At 47.0% G+C, this 20018-nt stretch overlaps 1 protein-coding gene across 1 annotated transcript; it reads right to left on the bottom strand.

The window, feature by feature from the left end:
• Positions 1-98: 98 nt before the first annotated feature.
• On the bottom strand, positions 99-19072 carry LOC115414024 (putative leucine-rich repeat-containing protein DDB_G0290503). Its single transcript, XM_030127210.1, has 20 exons — positions 18755-19072; positions 17716-17811; positions 17508-17591; positions 16970-17032; positions 16694-16768; positions 16419-16493; positions 14701-14754; positions 13667-13729; positions 10293-10376; positions 9528-9590; positions 9334-9387; positions 5097-5150; positions 3273-3335; positions 3061-3102; positions 2812-2895; positions 2661-2723; positions 2207-2269; positions 1645-2010; positions 1314-1442; positions 99-687 (listed from the first exon to the last, which is right to left on the bottom strand). The coding sequence occupies exons 1-20, from the start codon at positions 19068-19070 to the stop codon at positions 407-409; spliced, it is 2172 nt and encodes a 723-aa protein (XP_029983070.1). The 5' UTR covers positions 19071-19072; the 3' UTR covers positions 99-406.
• Between the last annotated feature and the right edge of the window lie 946 nt (positions 19073-20018).

The following is a 20018-nucleotide window of genomic DNA, read 5'->3' as shown; positions in this document are numbered from 1 at the left end:
TTTTTAACAGGTGACACAGGGGTCAAAGGCCAAAATGTTGTCTAGTAAATAAAGGTTTTGGATGTATTTGGACGTCTCTGTCCTGTTTTATGTTTGGTTGGTGAAAACATTGGACTCTTTTCATTCTTAGACCAGTTCAACCCAGTCTGGGTCCTGGTCCTATGGGGTCCAGGTCCTACGGGGTCCTGGTCCCAGTGGGTCCAGGTCCTATGGGGTCCTGGTCCCAGCGGGTCCAGGTCCTAGTGGGTCTAGGTCCTAGAGTGTCCTGGTCCCAGTGGGTCCTGGTCCTAGCAGGTCCAGGTCCTAGGGGGTCCTGGTCGTACGGGGTCCTGGTCCTACAGGGTCCTGGTCCTACGGGGTCCTGGTCCTAGGGGGTCCTGGTCCCAGCGGGTCCAGGTGTCCAGTCTCAGAGGGGAAACAGCAGGAACCCAGAGAAGACGCTGAAGTTCCTGGAGTCATCGTAGAGTCGGTAGGAGGCTGGCAGACTGAGGCGGACCCGGTCTCGGCGGTCCAGGTTCACAACCAGGCCGTTGGAGGTGGAGGCATAGCCGCCGTGGGCGTTCAAGTCCAGACTGAACAGAACCGGCCGCTCATTGACCAGCAGCTGGACGCCCATGTAGCCCTTCAGGTAATCAGCTGCCGTGAAGCAGAAGAAGTAGAGTCCAGTGAGTGGCGCCGTGAACACACCTGTGGACACGGAACCGGGTCAGAACAGAGCACGGAACCAGGTTAAAACAGGACACTGAACCGGGCCAGAACAGAATAAGGAACCAGGTCAGAAGAGGACACAGAACCGGGTTTTCCCTGTGGTTCTTTTACTGGCTCTTTTACCTGTGGTTCTTTTAACTGTGGTTGTCTTACCTGTGGTTCTTTTACTGGTCCTTTTACCTGTGGTTCTTTTACTGGTTCTGTTTCCTGTGGTTCTTTTAACTGTGGTTCTCTTACCTGTGGTTCTTTTACTGGTTCTTTTACCTGTGGTTCTCTTACCTGTGGTTCTTTTATTGGTTCTTTTACCTGTGGTTCTCTTATCTGTGGTTCTTTTATCAGTGGTTCTTTTCCCTGTGGTTCTTTTCCCTGTGGTTCTTTTACTGGTTCTGTTCCTTGTGGTTCTTTTACCCTTGGTTGTTTAACTGGTTCTTTTCCCTGTGGTTCATTTACTGGTTCTTTTACTAGTTCTTTTACCCTTGATTCTTATACTGGTTCTGTTCCCTGTGGTTTGTTTCCTGGTTCTTTTCCCTGAGGTTCTTTTACTGGTTCTTTTACCTGTGGTTGGTTATTTTATCTGATGTTGGTTATTTTGCTGGTTCTCCTACCTGTGGTTCTATCGTAGGCTCCGCCCACATTGGTGATGGTTTTGGAGAATATCAGGGTAGTCTCGTCGTCGAAGGGTCCGACTGATCCAGAATCAGTCAAACCTGCAGAAAAGGCCACGTTCTCCTGGTCTGAAACCAGAAAATCCACATAGAACCTTCAACTTTCCACACTCAAACTGGTTCCAGACCATTATTCAACAATCAGCCGCTAATGGTTCCATCAACAGAACAGAGGTACCTTTAGTCACAAATATGATGGATTTAATGTAAATCTGCCATATTTATATTTAATCTGTTTGTATTGGAGAGTTCTACGGTACCGGTTCCGTACCTGTGGTTCTGTCTACTTCCTGCAGACGTTCTTCAGTCCAGTTCAGTCTCTCAGTTACGGTTCTGTCTACTTCTTGCAGACGTTCTTCAGTCCGGTTCAGTCTCTCAGTCATGGTTCTGTCTACTTCCTGCAGACGTTCTTCAGTCCGGTTCAGTCTCTCAGTCATGGTTCTGTCTACTTCCTGCAGACGTTCTTCAGTCCGGTTCAGTCTCTCAGTCATGGTTCTGTCTACTTCCTGCAGATGTTCTTCAGTCATGGTTCGGTCTACTTCCCTCAGAAGTTCTTCAGTCCGGTTCAGTCTCTCGGTCATGGTTCTGTCTACTTCCTGCAGATATTCTTCAGTCTGGTTCTGTCGTTTCGTTAAAGCTGTAAATCCACACAAACACTGACATGAATCTGATGATGTCATCGTTGGACACATGAATCTGATGACATCATCATCATTGGACACATGACTCTGATGATGTCATCATTGTTGGACACATGAATCTGATGATGTTGTTGTTGGACACATGAATCTGATGACATCATCATCATTGGACACAGTGGACAGAGCTTTTACCTGAGGTCTGTGTTTTCAGCTCAGACAGATGGTTTTCATGGACCTGCAGTCTGAGGAGGAACCCTGGGCCAGGAGAACCACAAGATAGAACACAGAACCACCATGGAACCCACACAGAACCACAGCAGAACCAACACAGAACCACAACTAACACAGAACCACAACAGAACCAACACAGAAACCACAGCCAACACAGAACCAACACAGAACCACAACTAACGCAGAACCACAACAGAACCAACAAAGAACCACAACAACACAGAACCACAACTAACGCAGAACCACAACAACACAGAACCACAGCAGAACCAACATAGAACCATAACCGACACAGAACCAAAGCCAACACACACCATTCACCCTGTGACATCATTAACCCCCTGTGACATCATCATTAAACACCTGTGACCATATTTGGCCAGTGGGAGGTGGTCTGTGGTCCATGTGATCTTACCTTCAGCGTTCGTCTGAAACACTGTGAGTTTGTCTGAAACTGAGCCCAGTTCAGTGTGTGCATCTGAAAACGCACACACACGCACAGTCAACATACATGACATGATGTGATGGCATGCTATGACATCATCAGTCACATGACTTGAACCCACCTGTGATGTGTTGTGTCAGCTGTGTGACCTGTTCATGGGTGGAGTTTAGTCTGAGAGTCAGAGCCCACAGAGAAGATCCACAGTCTGAAAGACACAGAGAGCAGGTCAGACCAGGACCAGGAGGGACCAGGTCAACAACAATAATAATAATAATAATAATAATAATAATCTGGTCGTTGACTCTTTTCTTTAAACTGAATAAACTGTTTCAGATTTTCATTAAACTTCACCTTTGTGTTTTTTTTTTACCTTGGGTTTGTTTCCTCAGAGTTGACAGAACAGTGGAGTGAACTGAAACACACAAAACACATCATCTTCAGCATCTTCAGCATCATCATCCTCCTCATCTGCATCGTCTTCATCATCATCGTCATCATCATCACATCTGACACAAACACTGGGTTAGAGGTCAAAGGTCACACTGTCACATGGACACACAGTCAGTTGGAACCGGATCAGACCTGAACCGTGGTTCTGCAGATCCTGGATCAGCTGCTCGGCCTCCACCAGCCTGACGTGGAACCCTGAAAGAACGGAGAACCAGAATCAACTCATGGACACGTGTTAATGATGGGGTTTAACGTGTTTTTAACACATTTTTAATGTGTTTTAATATGTTTTGAACGTGTTTTGAACGTGTTCTAACCTTCTGTTTGTCTCCTCATGTCTTCGAGCTGATTCTCACTGATGTTGAGTTTTGACCAAAGAACTGAAACAAACATATGAAGGAAAAGAGAAAAAAAACTGAACCAAAGGTTAAAGATGAACACAAAAATAAATCTGAACGATTGACTTATGTTCGACCACCAGGGGGGCACTGATGACCCCCTCAAAAGTTGCTTAAAACACACTTAAATACCTAAGAAATGACTTGTTGATGTCTTGGGAATGATTTAGAACCGTTTTTAAGTGAAATAAAAATTTTGACCAAAATTTCATTTTTTTGGAGCACATCTTATGTTTTCACACAGGGGGGGGGGGGGGGGGGGGTGCTGATGACCCCCTTGAGAAGTGACTTAAAACATACTTAAATACCTCACAAATGACTTGGGGATGATTAAGAACTGTTTTTGAATTAGATGAAAATTTTGACCAAAATTAAATTTTTTGGAGCACAAACTATAGTGTTATGTTCAACCACCAGGGGCACGCTAATGACCCCCCTCAAAGGTGACTTAAAACAAACTTAAAAACCTCAGAAATGACTAATTAATGTCTTGGGATGATTTAGAACTGTTTTTAAGTGAAATAAAAATTTTAACCAAAATTTTATTTTTTGGAGCACATACTTATGTTTGACCACTGAGGGGGTGCTAATGACCCCCTGAAAAGTTGCTTAAAACACACTTAAATACCTCACTAATGACTTTTTGGTGCCTTGAGGAGGATTTAGAACTGTTTTTAAGTGAAATAAAATTTTTGACCAAAATTTCATTTTTTGGAACACATACTATGGTTTTATGTTCAACTACCGGGGGGGGCGCTGATGACCCAACTGAAAAGTGACTTAAAACACACTTAAATACCTCACAAATGACTTGTTGATGTCTTGGGGATTCTTTAGAATGTTTTTAGGTGAAAAAAATTTTTTGACCAAAATTTCATTTTTTGGAGCACATGCTTTAGAACTTATGATTTGCCACTGGGGGGGCTTCTGATGACCCCCCCTCAAAAGTGACTTGAAACACACTTAAATACCTCACAAATGACTTGTTGATGTCTTGGGGATGATTTAGAACTGTTTTTAATGAAATAAAAATTTTGACCAAAATTTCATTTTTTGGAGTCTTATGTTCAACCACCAGGGGCACGGTAATGACCCCCCTCAAAGGTGACTTAAAACAAACTTAAAAACCTCAGAAATGGCTTGTTAATGTCTTGGGGATGATTTAGAACTGTTTTTAAGTGAAATAATAATTTTAACTAAAATTTCATTTTTTGGAGCACATACTATAGTCTTATGTTTGACCACCGGGGGGGCGCTGATGACCCCCCTCAAAAGTGACTTAAAAACATCTAAATACCTTGGAAATGACTTGTTGATGTTATGGGGATGATTTACAACTGTTTTAAAATGAAATGAAAATTTTCACCAAAATTTGATTTTTTGGAGCACACACACACACACAAACACACACAAAAAACATACAAACACACACACATACACACACACAAAAAACAAACACACACACACACACAGAAACACACAAACACTCACACACAAACAAACACACACACACACACATACAAATACACACACACAGTGTGTCCAGGTGTGGTCTCACCTGTGGACGTTCGATCAGCTGATTCCAGTCTGGACTGGATGTCAGACAGATGAACTGCACACACAGAAGAACGGACCATGGTTTTTTTTATGTCAATAAAACATCGAACACTTAACCTTTTACGTTTCTGAAAAAAAAAAAATGAATGGTGTAACCCAACACCTCCATGTCATGGGACTCGACACCACAGGTAGTTTTCCATCTAGGTCAGATGAACCAGACCTGGGTTTGTGGAGCCAGAAGTGACCATATTTAGACAAAGGGGCGGAGCTTCAGGAGCCTAAGGTTTCAGAGGTCAAGGTCAAGTATATTTATACAGAATCCTCAGACGGTCTAGAGAACCCTCAGATGGTCTAGAGCAGTGTTTCCCAACCAGTGTGCCGCGGCACATTAGTGTGCCGTAAAAAATCATCAGGTGTGCCGTGGAAGATGATCCAATTTGACCTGACTGGTACTGGAAGAACAGCGTGATATAGATACATACGAGTGGACGCACTAATGATCCACTCAACCACAACAGTCTCCTGTTTGCCTTTGCAAAAATAAAAATAAAAGTGAAAGTGAACCAGCCCCGATGCGGTGCGTTCTGCAGATAAAGCCCCCCCTCACTAGTGACGCACGGATTAGCGAGTAACCCCCAAACCCCAGGTATCAGGCTGGGGCAGGGGGGATATCCCTCCCATACTATTACACATCGGACTTCAATCCGGGGGTTCCTCTGAGGGGTCGCTGACGAACCGCTCTCAGCTTTCTTGTTCCAAACACTCCGTGACAATGTGCCCCGATGTGCCCTGCCCCCCCCCCCCCCGAAAAAAGAGAGAGACTCAGAGCTGTTGAGGAATATTTGTGTGTGTCTTTCTTCAATTCCTGCAGGAATATGAGCTTTGTGTTCAACTGAACAGGTCCAGGTTTCACACCCAGTAAGTACATTGAGACTAGATTTGTATAATATTTCAGTAAATGCACTTTTTGTGACATTTTTGTTTGGTGGTGTGCCTTGTGATTTTTCTAAAGTAAAATATGTGCCGTGGCTCAAAAAAGGTTGGGAAACACTGGTCTAGAGAACAGTCAGATGGTCTAGAGAACAGTCAGATGGTCTAGAGAACAGTCAGACAGTCTAGAGAACCCTCAGACGGTCTAGAGAATCCTCAGATGGTCTAGAGAACAGTCAGACGGTCTAGAGAACCCTCAGACGGTCTAGAGAACCCTCAGATGGTCTAGAGAACCCTCAGATGGTCTAGAGAACAGTCAGATGGTCTAGAGAACAGTCAGACGGTCTAGAGAACCCTCAGATGGTCTAGAGAACCCTCAGACAGTCTAGAGAACCCTCAGACAGTCTAGAGAATCCTCAGACGGTCTAGAGAACAGTCAGACAGTCTAGAGAACCCTCAGACAGTCTAGAGAACCCTCAGACGGTCTAGAGAACCCTCAGATGGTCTAGAGAACCCTCAGACAGTCTAGAGAACCCTCAGATGGTCTAGAGAGCCCTCAGATGGTCTAGAGAACAGTCAGACGGTCTAGAGAACCCTCAGACGGTCTAGTGAACAGTCAGATGGTCTAGAGAACCCTCAGCCGGTCTAGAGAACCCTCAGACAGTCTAGAGAACCATCAGATGGTCTAGAGAACCCTCAGATGGTCTAGAGAACAGTCAGACGTTCTAGAGAACCCTCAGACGGTCTAGAGAAAAGTCAGACGGTCTAGAGAACCCTCAGATGGTCTAGAGAACCCTCAGACGGTCTAGAGAACAGTCAGACAGTCTAGAGAACCCTCAGACGGTCTAGAGAATCCTCAGACAGTCTAGAGAACAGTCAGAAGGTCTAGAGAACCCTCAGACAGTCTAGAGAACCCTCAGACGGTCTAGACAACCCTCAGACAGTCTAGAGAACCATCAGATGGTCTAGAGAACAGTCAGATGGTCTAGAGAACAGTCAGATGGTCTAGAGAACAGTCAGACGGTCTAGAGAACCCTCAGATGGTCTAGAGAACAGTCAGATGTTCTAGAGAACCCTCAGACGGTCTAGAGAACAGTCAGACGGTCTAGAGAACCCTCAGATGGTCTAGAGAACCCTCAGACGGTCTAGAGAACAGTCAGACAGTCTAGAGAACCCTCAGACGGTCTAGAGAATCCTCAGACAGTCTAGAGAACAGTCAGACGGTCTAGAGAACCCTCAGACAGTCTAGAGAACCCTCAGACGGTCTAGAGAACCCTCAGACAGTCTAGAGAACCATCAGATGGTCTAGAGAACAGTCAGATGGTCTAGAGAACAGTCAGATGGTCTAGAGAACAGTCAGACGGTCTAGAGAACCCTCAGATGGTCTAGAGAACAGTCAGACAGTCTAGAGAACCCTCAGACGGTCTAGAGAATCCTCAGATGGTCTAGAGAACAGTCAGACGGTCTAGAGAACCCTCAGATGGTCTAGAGAACCCTCAGATGGTCTAGAGAACAGTCAGACGGTCTAGAGCACCCTCAGATGGTCTAGAGAACCCTCAGACGGTCTAGAGAACAGTCAGACAGTCTAGAGAACCCTCAGACAGTCTAGAGAATCCTCAGACGGTCTAGAGAACAGTCAGATGGTCTAGAGAACAGTCAGATGGTCTAGAGAACAGTCAGACGGTCTAGAGAACCCTCAGATGGTCTAGAGAACAGTCAGACAGTCTAGAGAACCCTCAGACGGTCTAGAGAATCCTCAGATGGTCTAGAGAACAGTCAGACGGTCTAGAGAACCCTCAGACAGTCTAGAGAACCCTCAGATGGTCTAGAGAACCCTCAGATGGTCTAGAGAACAGTCAGATGGTCTAGAGAACAGTCAGACGGTCTAGAGAACCCTCAGATGGTCTAGAGAACCCTCAGACGGTCTAGAGAACAGTCAGACAGTCTAGAGAACCCTCAGACAGTCTAGAGAATCCTCAGACGGTCTAGAGAACAGTCAGACAGTCTAGAGAACCCTCAGACAGTCTAGAGAACCCTCAGACGGTCTAGAGAACCCTCAGATGGTCTAGAGAACCCTCAGACAGTCTAGAGAACCCTCAGATGGTCTAGAGAGCCCTCAGATGGTCTAGAGAACAGTCAGACGGTCTAGAGAACCCTCAGACGGTCTAGTGAACAGTCAGATGGTCTAGAGAACCCTCAGCCGGTCTAGAGAACCCTCAGACAGTCTAGAGAACCATCAGATGGTCTAGAGAACCCTCAGATGGTCTAGAGAACAGTCAGACGTTCTAGAGAACCCTCAGACGGTCTAGAGAACAGTCAGACGGTCTAGAGAACCCTCAGATGGTCTAGAGAACCCTCAGACGGTCTAGAGAACAGTCAGACAGTCTAGAGAACCCTCAGACGGTCTAGAGAATCCTCAGACAGTCTAGAGAACAGTCAGACGGTCTAGAGAACCCTCAGACAGTCTAGAGAACCCTCAGACGGTCTAGAGAACCCTCAGACAGTCTAGAGAACCATCAGATGGTCTAGAGAACCCTCAGATGGTCTAGAGAACAGTCAGATGGTCTAGAGAACCCTCAGACGGTCTAGAGAACAGTCAGACGGTCTAGAGAACCCTCAGACGGTCTAGAGAACCCTCAGATGGTCTAGAGAACCCTCAGACGGTCTAGAGAACCCTCAGATGGTCTAGAGAATAGTCAGATGGTCTAGAGAACAGTCAGATGGTCTAGAGAACCCTCAGACGGTCTAGAGAACAGTCAGACAGTCTGGAGAACCCTCAGCCGGTCTAGAGAACCCTCAGACAGTGTAGAGAACCCTCAGATGGTCTAGAGAGCCCTCAGATGGTCTAGGGAACAGTCAGACAGTCTAGAGAACCCTCAGACGGTCTAGTGAACAGTCAGACGGTCTAGAGAACCCTCAGCCGGTCTAGAGAACCCTCAGATAGTCTAGAGAACCATCAGATGGTCTAGAGAACCCTCAGATGGTCTAGAGAACAGTCAGACAGTCTAGAGAACCCTCAGATGGTCTAGAGAACAGTCAGACGTTCTAGAGAACCCTCAGACGGTCTAGAGAACCATCAGATGGTCTAGAGAACCCTCAGACAGTCTAGAGAACAGTCAGACGGTCTAGAGAACTCTTAGAAAGTATAGAGAACACACCTGTCAATCACACACATCAATCACACCTGTCAATCACACCTGTCAGTCACACCTGTCAATCACACATATCAATCACACCTGTCAATCACACACAGTCCAGTCCGGTCCAGTGGAGTCCAGTCCAATACGGTCCGGTCCAGGTTTTACCTTCAGTCCTTCTCCTCAGCTCGTCTTCACCTGCCAACAGTCGCACCTGCAGCGCTGAAAAAGCACACAACCAGTCAGCTACCAGGAAACTGTGAAAACCCTGTGACATCATTAAAACCCCTATGACATCATGATTAAACCCCTGTGACTATATTTGGACAGTGAGAGGCGGTCTGTGATCCATGTGATCTTACCTTCAGCGTTGGTCTGAAACACTGTGAGTTTGTCTGAAACTGAGCCCAGTTCAGTGTGTGCATCTGAAAACGCACACACACACACACACATACAGAGACACACACACATGCACACACACACACACACACACACACACACACACACACACATACAGAGACACTCACATGCACATTCACACACACACACATACAGAGACACACACGCACACACATATGCACATACACAGACACACACACACATGCACACACAGACACACACACACATACAGAGACACACACATGCACATACACACACATATACAGAGACACACACACATATACACATACACATACACACACATACACAGAGACACACGCACATGCACACACACACAGACACACACACACACACATACAGAGACACACACATGCACATACACACACACACATATACACATACACAGACACACACACAAACACACACACATACAGACACACACACAAACACACAGGCACACACACACGCACATACATCCACACACAAACACATGCACATACACACAGACACAGACACACACACAAACAAACACACACACACATACACACATGCACATACACACGCACATACATCCACACACAAACACATGCACATACACACACACAGACACACACGCACGCACACACACATACACAAACAAACACGCATGCACACACACACACACTCAACATACATGACATGATGTGATGACATGCTATGACATCATCAGTCACATGACCTGAACCCACCTGTGATGTGTTGTTTCAGCTGTGTGACCTGTTCATGGGTGGAGTTCAGTCTGAGAGTCAGAGCCCACAGAGAAGATCCACAGTCTGAAAGACATAGAGAGCAGGTCAGACCAGGACCAGGAGGGACCAGGTCAGTAACAATAATAATAATAATAATAATAATAATAATAATAATAATAATAATCTGGTCGTTGACTCTTTTCTTTAAACTGAATAAACTGTTTCAGATTTTCATTAAACTTCACCTTTGTGTTTTTTTTTACCTTGGGTTTGTTTCCTCAGAGTCAACAGAACAGTGGAGTGAACTGAAACAAACACACAAAACACATCATCTTCATCATCTTCATCATCTTCAGCATCATCATCTCATCATCCTCCTCATCTGCATCGTCTTCATCATCATCGTCATCATCATCACATCTGACACAAACACTGGGTTAGAGGTCAAAGGTCACACTGTCACATGGACACACAGTCAGTTGGAACCGGATCAGACCTGAACCGTGGTTCTGCAGATCCTGGATCAGCTGCTCGGCCTCCACCAGCCTGACGTGGAACCCTGAAAGAACGGAGAACCAGAATCAACTCATGGACACGTGTTAATGATGGGGTTTAACGTGTTTTTAACACATTTTTAATGTGTTTTAATATGTTTTGAACGTGTTTTGAACGTGTTCTAACCTTCTGTTTGTCTCCTCATGTCTTCGAGCTGATTCTCACTGATGTTGAGTTTTGACCAAAGAACTGAAACAAACATATGAAGGAAAAGAGAAAAAAACTGAACCAAAGGTTAAAGATGAACACAAAAATAAATCTGAACGACTTATGTTCGACCACCAGGGGGGCACTGATGACCCCCTCAAAAGTTGCTTAAAACACACTTAAATACCTAAGAAATGACTTGTTGATGTCTTGGGAATGATTTAGAACTGTTTTTAAGTGAAATAAAAATTTTTTTACCAAAATTTCATTTTTTGGAGCACATACCTGGACCCTCCTGGTCTTATGGGACCAGGAGGGACCAGGAAAGACCAGGAGGGACCAGGACGGGGTGGGACCGGGTCATTATTACTATTATTATTATTATTATTATTATTACCTCCACCAAGGAGGTTATGTTTTTGCCAGGGTTTGTTTGTTTGTTTGTTTGTTTGTTTGTTTGTTTGTTTGTCTGTTTGTTTGTTTGTCTGTCCGTTAGTGTGCAACATAACTCAAAAAGTTATGGACAGATTTGGATGAAATTTTCAGGGTTTGTTGGAAATGGGATAAGGAAGAAATGATTAAATTTTGGTGGTGATCGGGGGTGGGGGGACCCACAGGGGGGGCCACTGATCAGCCTTGGCAGAGGTCTGCGCTCTCCGAGTGCTTCTAGTTATTATTATTATTATTATCATCATTATTATTACTTTTTTCTATAATTATTCTTTCTTTCTTTCCTTCTTGTCTTGTCATATTTCTTCTATGTGTTCATTTGGTTCTGTTGATACTGGAACCTGAGTTTCCTGAAGGATCAGTCATCTCCAGATGTTGATGGTTCTACCTGTGTGATGGTTCTACGTGTGTGATGGTTATACCTGTCTGATGGTTCTACCTGTGCGGTGGTTCTACCTATCTGATGATTTTACCTGTGTGGTGGTTCTATCTGAGTGTTGGTTCTACCTTTGTGGTGGTTCTACCTGTCTGATGGTTCTACCTGTGTGGTGGTTCTACCTGTGTGGTGATTCTACCTGCGTGGTGGTTCTACCTGTCCGATGGTTCTACCTGTGTGGATGGCTCTACCTATGTGGTGGTGGTTCTACCTGTGTGGTGGTTCTACCTGTGTGATGGTTCTACCGGTGTGGTGGTTCTACCTGTCTGATGGTTCTACCTGCGTGGTGGTTCTACCTGTCCGATGGTTCTACCTGTGTGGATGGCTCTACCTATGTGGTGGTGGTTCTACCTGTGTGGTGGTTCTACCTGTGTGATGGTTCTACCGGTGTGGTGGTTCTACCTGTCTGATGGTTCTACCTGTGTGGTGGTTCTACCTGTGCGGTGGTTCTACCCGTCTGATGGTTCTACCTATCTGATGGTTCTTCCTGTGTGGTGGTTCTACCTGTTTGATGGTTGTACCTGTGTGGTGGTTCTTCCTGTGTGGTGGTTCTACCTGTCTGATGGTTCTACCTATCTGATGGTTCTTCCTGTGTGGTGGTTCTACCTGTTTGTTGGTTGTACCTGTGTGGTGGTTCTTCCTGTGTGGTGGTTCTACCTGTCTGATGGTTCTACCTGTGTTGTGGTTCTACCTGTGCGGTGGTTCTACCTGATGGTTCTACCTATCTGATGGTTCTACCTGTGTAGTGGTTCTACCTGTTTGATGGTTGTACCTGTGCGGTGGTTCTACCTGTCTGATGGTTGTACCTGTGTGGATGGTTCCACCTGTATGTGGTGGTGGTTCTGCCTGTGTGGTGGTTCTACCTGTGTGGTGGTTCTACCTCTGTGTTCAATCCTCAGTTCCTCCTGTTGTTCTTCAGCCACTCTGAGTCTGAGCTCCACCTCTGAACACAGAACATCCCATAAACTCAATCAGTCGGGTTTTATTAAGAAGCTGAGTACTGACAAGGTTCTTGTCGTTCCCTCCGGTGTGTGTTCGGTTCCTGGACCACGTTCTACCCTCTGACGTACCTGAGTTGAGTCGGACTGTCAGGTTCTCCATCGTGTTCAGCCTCATTTGCAGATCCATTAGTTTGGACGTTTGATCTGAAACCACAGAAAAAAGGGGAACACCTCCTGTGTGGTTCTGAACAGATGGTTCCTCGTGCTGCATTCAGGGTCCTGGTTTAAACATGCCATATCATACGTGTGAATATTCAGTACCTGTGGTTCTCTTGAGGTTCTCTGTTAATCTGGACTCGATCCCAGAAAACTGAACTGAAAACATCAAACACAAAAATCTCCTTTCAATAAAAACATTTAGTTGGAAAAGAAAAAATATTGAAATGACGTCAGTAAAACGTCCTCCGTCAGACACGTGGATGATGGAGGAGTTCCTCATGGATCCGGCTTTGATCCACCATAGTTTCTGTTTTTTGTTTTTTTGTTTTTTTTATTATGATTTTTTTTACTGCTCGGTCATGTGTTGGATTCTGTTTTTAAATCCAAATATTCATTTAAAAAAGTCCATCAGGTGGATTCATGTCTGTTCTCCATCCCAGATGAAAACTTGTTCTTTTTCAAACTCAGCGTTTTCATCAGAGTTCAACTGAAGTTTCAGTGTGTTTGTAAATGTGTTGAACATGTTGGCCTGTGGTTTGTGATGGACAGATGGACAGACAGACAGATGGACAGATAGACAGATGGACAGATGGATGGACCTAGTCTTGTTCTTTGGTGTTCTTCACCTGTGCTCTCTGTCCTCAGTTGGTCCAGTTGATGCTCTGCGTCCGTCAGTCTGTCCATCAGAGCTGAAACAGGAACAGAGTGAACTGGGCTGATCTCTGACCTCTGACCCTGTAGACTGACCTCTGACCCTGTAGACTGACCGCTGACCTTATAGACTGACCTCTGACCTTATAGACTGACCTCTGACCCTGTAGACTGACCTCTGACTCTCTAGACTGACCGTAGACTCTGACCTCTGACCCTGTAGACTGACCTCTGACCCTGTTGACTGACCTCTGACCTTGTAGACTGACCACAGACTCTGACCTCTGACCCTGTAGACTGACCTCAGACTCTGACCTCTGACCCTGTAGACTGACATCTGACTCTGACCTCTGACCCTGTAGACTGACCTCTGACCCTGTAGACTGACCGCTGACCTTATAGACTGACCTCTGACCTTATAGACTGACCTCTGACCCTGTAGACTGACCTCTGACTCTCTAGACTGACCGTAGACTCTGACCTCTGACCCTGTAGACTGACCTCTGACCCTGTTGACTGACCTCTGACCTTGTAGACTGACCACAGACTCTGACCTCTGACCCTGTAGACTGACCTCAGACTCTGACCTCTGACCCTGTAGACTGACATCTGACTCTGACCTCTGACCCTGTAGACTGACCTCTGACCCTGTAAACTGACCTCTGACCCTGTTGACTGACCTCTGACCTTGTAGACTGACCACAGACTCTGACCTCTGACCTTGTAGACTGACCACAGACTCTGACATCTGACCCTGTAGACTGACATCTGACTCTGACCTCTGACCCTGTAGACCAGGGGTGTCTAATCCTGGTCCTCAAGGGCCGGTATCCTGCATGTTTTAGATGCATCCCTCTTCCAACAAACCTGATTCACATGATAAGCCAATCATCAAGCTCTGCCGAAGCCTGATAACGGCCATCAGGTGTGCTGGAAGACGGAAAAATCTAAAACATGCAGGATACCAGCTCCTGAGGATCAGGATTCGACACCTCTGCTGTAGACTCACCTGCGGTCACTGCGGTCAGCTCTTCCAGTCGTTTCTCTGCAGATGTCAGTCGATCTGAAACAGAAAAAAAACAAGGAAAAAACAGCACCTAACCCCAGCAACTACCCCTAAAACTACCCCTGACCCAAACAACTACCCCTAAAACTACCCCTTACCCCTAAAACTACCCCTTACCCCTAAAACTGCCACTAAAACAGTGGCGGCTGCTCATCTTTCAGACAGGGGAAGCTCATTGTCGGCTTACATCAAAAAAAAAAAAAAAAAAAAGTCAAGTCATTTAAACATACATTCAGCCCTCCGTTCCTTTTTAAGAAAATGCTCAGTGATCTTATTGTACCAAGTAGGCGTCTTTTCCAGGGACTGGACCAGTGTCCCCTCAATGTCCAGCAGAGCTGGGCTGCTTAGATTGCCTTGGCCCATTGTGTTGTGGGTGTAAGACTTCAGCCTTTTTAAACAACAGATGCTCCTTCCACTCTGACCTAGCCGACAGTTTGATTTAACTATCTACAAAACAATATTCAACTCGAACAAGAAATGATTAAATTATGTAACTGAAACAAGAAAACACTGAAATTATGTTAAATTGAAACAAGGAAGTACAATGAGTGTGTTTTATTTACAGTGCAAGAAATGAACGAGTAATTTCGTAGTGGTTTCTCTGATTTCACAGCAGAATGCGCGACGGTATTAAACTGAACTGTGTCAGTGAAGGAGGAGATCTGAAAACAGCTGTCAATCAAACGGGGTTCAGCCTTTCGACTGATCCTCCAATCAGCACGTAGGATTCTGGCGTCCAGCCCGGCCGAGCTCCGCCCACAGCTCTATTCACCCCCAGAGACGCCCGGCGTCCGGGGGCGGGACAACATCGTGGCATTTATCCAATTACCGTCCAGTTTTGAGGCAATGAAAAAAACTGTTCCACTCAGTTTCATTGAAGCCCAGAGACGCCCACAGTCTACGGACAAATGCACTGAGCAGAGACGGAGGAGAAAACAGCGCAACGGGAACGTATGAGAAGTGAACATCGAGTCCGTTGATTTGTGATAAAGCTGATTGTGAACGAACTCATCTGTGAGATGAACGTGTTCTAACACATTTGTAGTCAATAAAATGTCAACACAACCGAACATATTTAACCATTTAATTTTCATAATTTTAGGGGAAGCTGAGCTTCCACTGCAGTCTATGAGAAATCGCCACTGCACTAAAACTACCCCTGACCCCAACAACTACCCCTAAAACTACCCTGAACCCCAACAACTGCCCCTAAAACTATCCTTGACCCCAACAACTGCCCCTAAAACTACCCCTGACCCCTAAAACTAACACTAATACTACCCCTGACCCCAACATCTACCTCTAAAACTACCCCTTACCCCAAAAACTACCCCTAACCCCAACAACTACCCCTTAAACTACCCCTAATCCCAACAACTACTCCTAGAACCACCCCTGACCCCAACTACCCCTAAAACTACCCCTGACCCCAACAACAACTACCCCTAAAACTGACCCTAACCCCACAACCACCCTAAAACTACCCCTATAACTACCCTGACCCCAACAGTTTACCCCTAACCCCCATCAACTGCACCTAAAACTACCCCTGACCCTAACAACTGCCCGTAAAACTACCCCTGAGCCCTAAAACTAACCCTAACCCTGAGACAACCCTAGGCAATCATGTGACTGATCATGTGACTGGTCATGTCACCCACCTGCCGTGTGCGTCCTTAGCTGGTCCAGGTGATGCTGGGTGGAGTTCAACCTGAGTTGAACCTCGGTGACGTCACCTGAAACACCGCCCACACCAGAGTCAAAGGCATCGATAATCAATAAACCCAGAGTGAAGGATCAATACTGAGGCAGGGCATGGCTGCGCAGCTTTTCCTTGAACCAGTCTGAACAGTCGACACGTGAATGGACAAATCTGAAATGGTCAGGACACATGGCCTGCACCACCACAGGGACTGATCACTGATCTATTCATTACCTTCAGCCTTTGTGCTCCGATACTCCAGAGGAACGTTCCGGTCCGGCCCAGAGGACACGTTGGACGCCGGGAATTCTGGGAAATGACACATGACTTCAGTTTAATCCCATAGATGAAGGTTTGATGGATGTTAGAACTGGATAACCACAGATTCAGGACGGTATCATTCATGAATTTATGTCCATATATGATCAAACATGTCTTCACAGCTGATTGGTCGATTCGTTAATCACTCTATTGATGGTTAAAGTCTTAGCCAATGGCAGTGGCTCTAACCTGAGCTCCGCCTCCTCAGATCCTCTAGGAGACTCTCAGTGTTACACATCCTGACGGACAGGACTGAAACCACAAACAACAAACAACATCAGACAACAAACAACAAACATCAGACCACAGACAAAAAACAACAAACAACATCAGACTGCAAACAACAAACAACATCAGACAACAAACAAACAACATCAGACAACAAACAAACAACATTAGACCACAAACAAACAACATCAGACCACAAACAAACAACGTCAGACAACAAACAACATCAGACAACAAACAAACAACATCAGACCACAAACAAACAACATCAGACAACAAACAAACAACATCAGACAACAAACAACATCAGACCGGAAACAACAAACAACATCAGACGACAAACAACAACAAACACTCTCCAATGCCAAACACCATGGCCCCACTGTTGCGCCTGCCTTCCTCCTCCTCACCTGTGTTCCTCCTCCTCCTCCTCCTCCTCCTCCTCCTCCTCCTCCTCACCTGTGTTCCTCTTCCTCCTCTTCCTCCTCCTCCTCCTCACCTGTGTTCCTCCTCCTCAGCTCCTCCACGGTACTTTCACTGGCCCGCAGTCTGGTCTGGAGAAACGGCAGCTCGGCCGCCAAGACTGGACCACAACGACAACAACGGGAGGTTACCATAGCAACCGCACACTCATCTGTACACAGACTCATGTGACATTTTAGCAGTTCTAATGAAATCAGAACTGTTTGGATCAGAACCTGCTTCACCTGTGTTCTTCTGTTTCAGATCTGCAGCTGAAACTTCAGTGGCGTTGAGTCTAGACCGAACATCTGACACCTGAGCCCACAGCTCGGAACCACGAACTGGACCGGACACACAACAAGAACCACATCAGACTGGGACCCAGACCAAGACTAGGACTGAGACCAGGACCGGGACCAAGACTAGGACCTAGATCGGCACCAGGACCGGGACCAGAACCTAGACTAGGACTGAGACCTGGGCCAGGACCAGGACTGAGGCTAGGACTGAGACCAGGACCAAGACCAAGACCAGTATCAGGACCCAAACTGGGACCAGGACCTAGACTAGGACTGAGACTAGGACCAGGACCAGGACCGAGACTAGGACAGAGACCAGGACCGGGACTGGGACAGAGACCAGGACCGGGACTGGGACTGAGACCAGGACCTAGATCGGCACCAGGACCAAGACCAAGACCAGTATCGGGACCCAGACTGGGACCAGGACCTAGACTAGGACTGAGACTAGGACCAGGACCAGGACCAGGACCAGGACCGAGACTAGGACTGAGGCCAGGACCGGGACTGAGACCAGGACCTAGATCGGCACCAGGACCAGGACCAAGACCAGTACCGGGACCCAGACTGGGACCAGGACCTAGATCGGCACAAGGACTGGGACCAGGCCATAGATCAGCACCAGGACCAGGACTGGGATCAGGACGGGACCAGGACCAAGACCAGTACCGGGACCCAGACTTGGACCAGGACTCAGATCGGCACCAGGACCAGCACCAGGACCAGTACCAGGACCAGATCCAGACTCCACAGTGGGACCCTTTGACCTTTACCTACATGGTTCTGATAATCAATATGAATGTTCTGTGGTTCTGTTGGAGAACCGTGTCTAAAACCTGGACCTAGATCTCCATTGCACTGGACCAGGAGTCCTCCCTTAAGGGGGGTCCTGGAGGTCTGACCCGCCCATGACCGACCGTGGTCCAGTTGTCATGGAGACTGCTGATCAGACTCCACCAGTCCAGGTCAGGTTCTAATGACCCACCTGCGCTGAGCTGCTCCAGCACCTCCACCCTGGCTCTCAGAGTCCGGTTCAGGTCCTTCAGCTCCTCCTGGCCGTCCCTGAGCCGGGTCTCCACGCTGCGCAGAACCTGCCTCTGGTCCACCTCCACTGCCTTCAGGCTCAGAACCAGAACCTTCAGACCCCGCAGCTCATCCCACAGCGCCGAGAGGTCCGGAGGAACATCCACGTGGTCCAAGCCGGACCTGAGCTGGTCCTGAAGGTCAGAACCCTGATCCAGGCTCTGGATCCGGGCCATAGAAGAACAAACGAGCAGCAGCAGAAACAGAACCGACGACATCCTGAGAACCAGAACTGAGAGAAAAACAGATTAAAGCCTGAGTAATCTGCAGGAGGAGGAGGAAGAGGGGGAGGAGTAGGGTGAGGAGGAGTAGGGTGAGGAGGAACAGGAGGAGGGGGGGAGGAAGAGGAGGAGTACGGGGAGTAGGAGGGGGAAGAGGAGGAGGAAGAGGAGGAGTAGGAAGAGGGGGAGGAGGAAGAGGAGGAGGAGGAAGAGGGGGAGAAGGAGGGGAGGAGGAAGAGGAGTAGGGAGAGTAGGAGGTGCAGAGCGTCTCCCTCTGGTGGACTCTCCTGGATCTTCATCATTTTGATCCACAGTAAAAGTTGAATTTATTCAAATCTTGTTCATGGAGGTGGGTGTGGCTGGCATGTGGGCGTGGCCAGCCTGTGGGCATGTCCGGCCTCTGGGCAGTGTTGTCCTGCCCTCCAAGTGTCAGCAGATCAGCTGGTACATACCTGACATTTCCAACAGGATAATCTGCAGATCAACCACCAGAACCAGAGCCTGATACGCACACACGTGCTCGCTCACATGCACACTCACGTGCACAGACGGGGTAGAATTAAAGGTGTCGAGGTCCGTACGCGGAACCGGTTTCATGTACAGAGCTCAGAACCAAGCTGTGTGGGCCCGGAGCACCATGGACCCAGTTCTGAGTCCAGCTCTCCACCAGAGGAACAGAGCGGCGAACTGGACTCAGAACCAGCTCTGAGCTCTGGAAACCAAACTGGCTCTGTTTATGGATCTGCTTTGGAGAATGGAACTGACTGGATAATCAGTGGTGTTATTTAAGGTGGAACCGACACATTCAGGAGGTTCTGCAGACGTTCCACTGAAGTGAAGGGGGAGGGCATCCAAATATCCATAGTATCGATACCAAGTCAGTATCAGACCGATACTTTAGTTTCAGTTTGTTTCTTGTATACGTTGTTGCGGTTTCGTCAGAGG

The sequence above is a fragment of the Sphaeramia orbicularis genome, chromosome 22 (assembly GCF_902148855.1).
Source record: "Sphaeramia orbicularis chromosome 22, fSphaOr1.1, whole genome shotgun sequence".
NCBI classification, from domain to species: Eukaryota; Metazoa; Chordata; class Actinopteri; order Kurtiformes; family Apogonidae; genus Sphaeramia; species Sphaeramia orbicularis.
The sequence above is the reverse complement of the archived record's forward strand: the minus strand, read 5'-3'. Positions and strand labels throughout refer to the sequence as shown.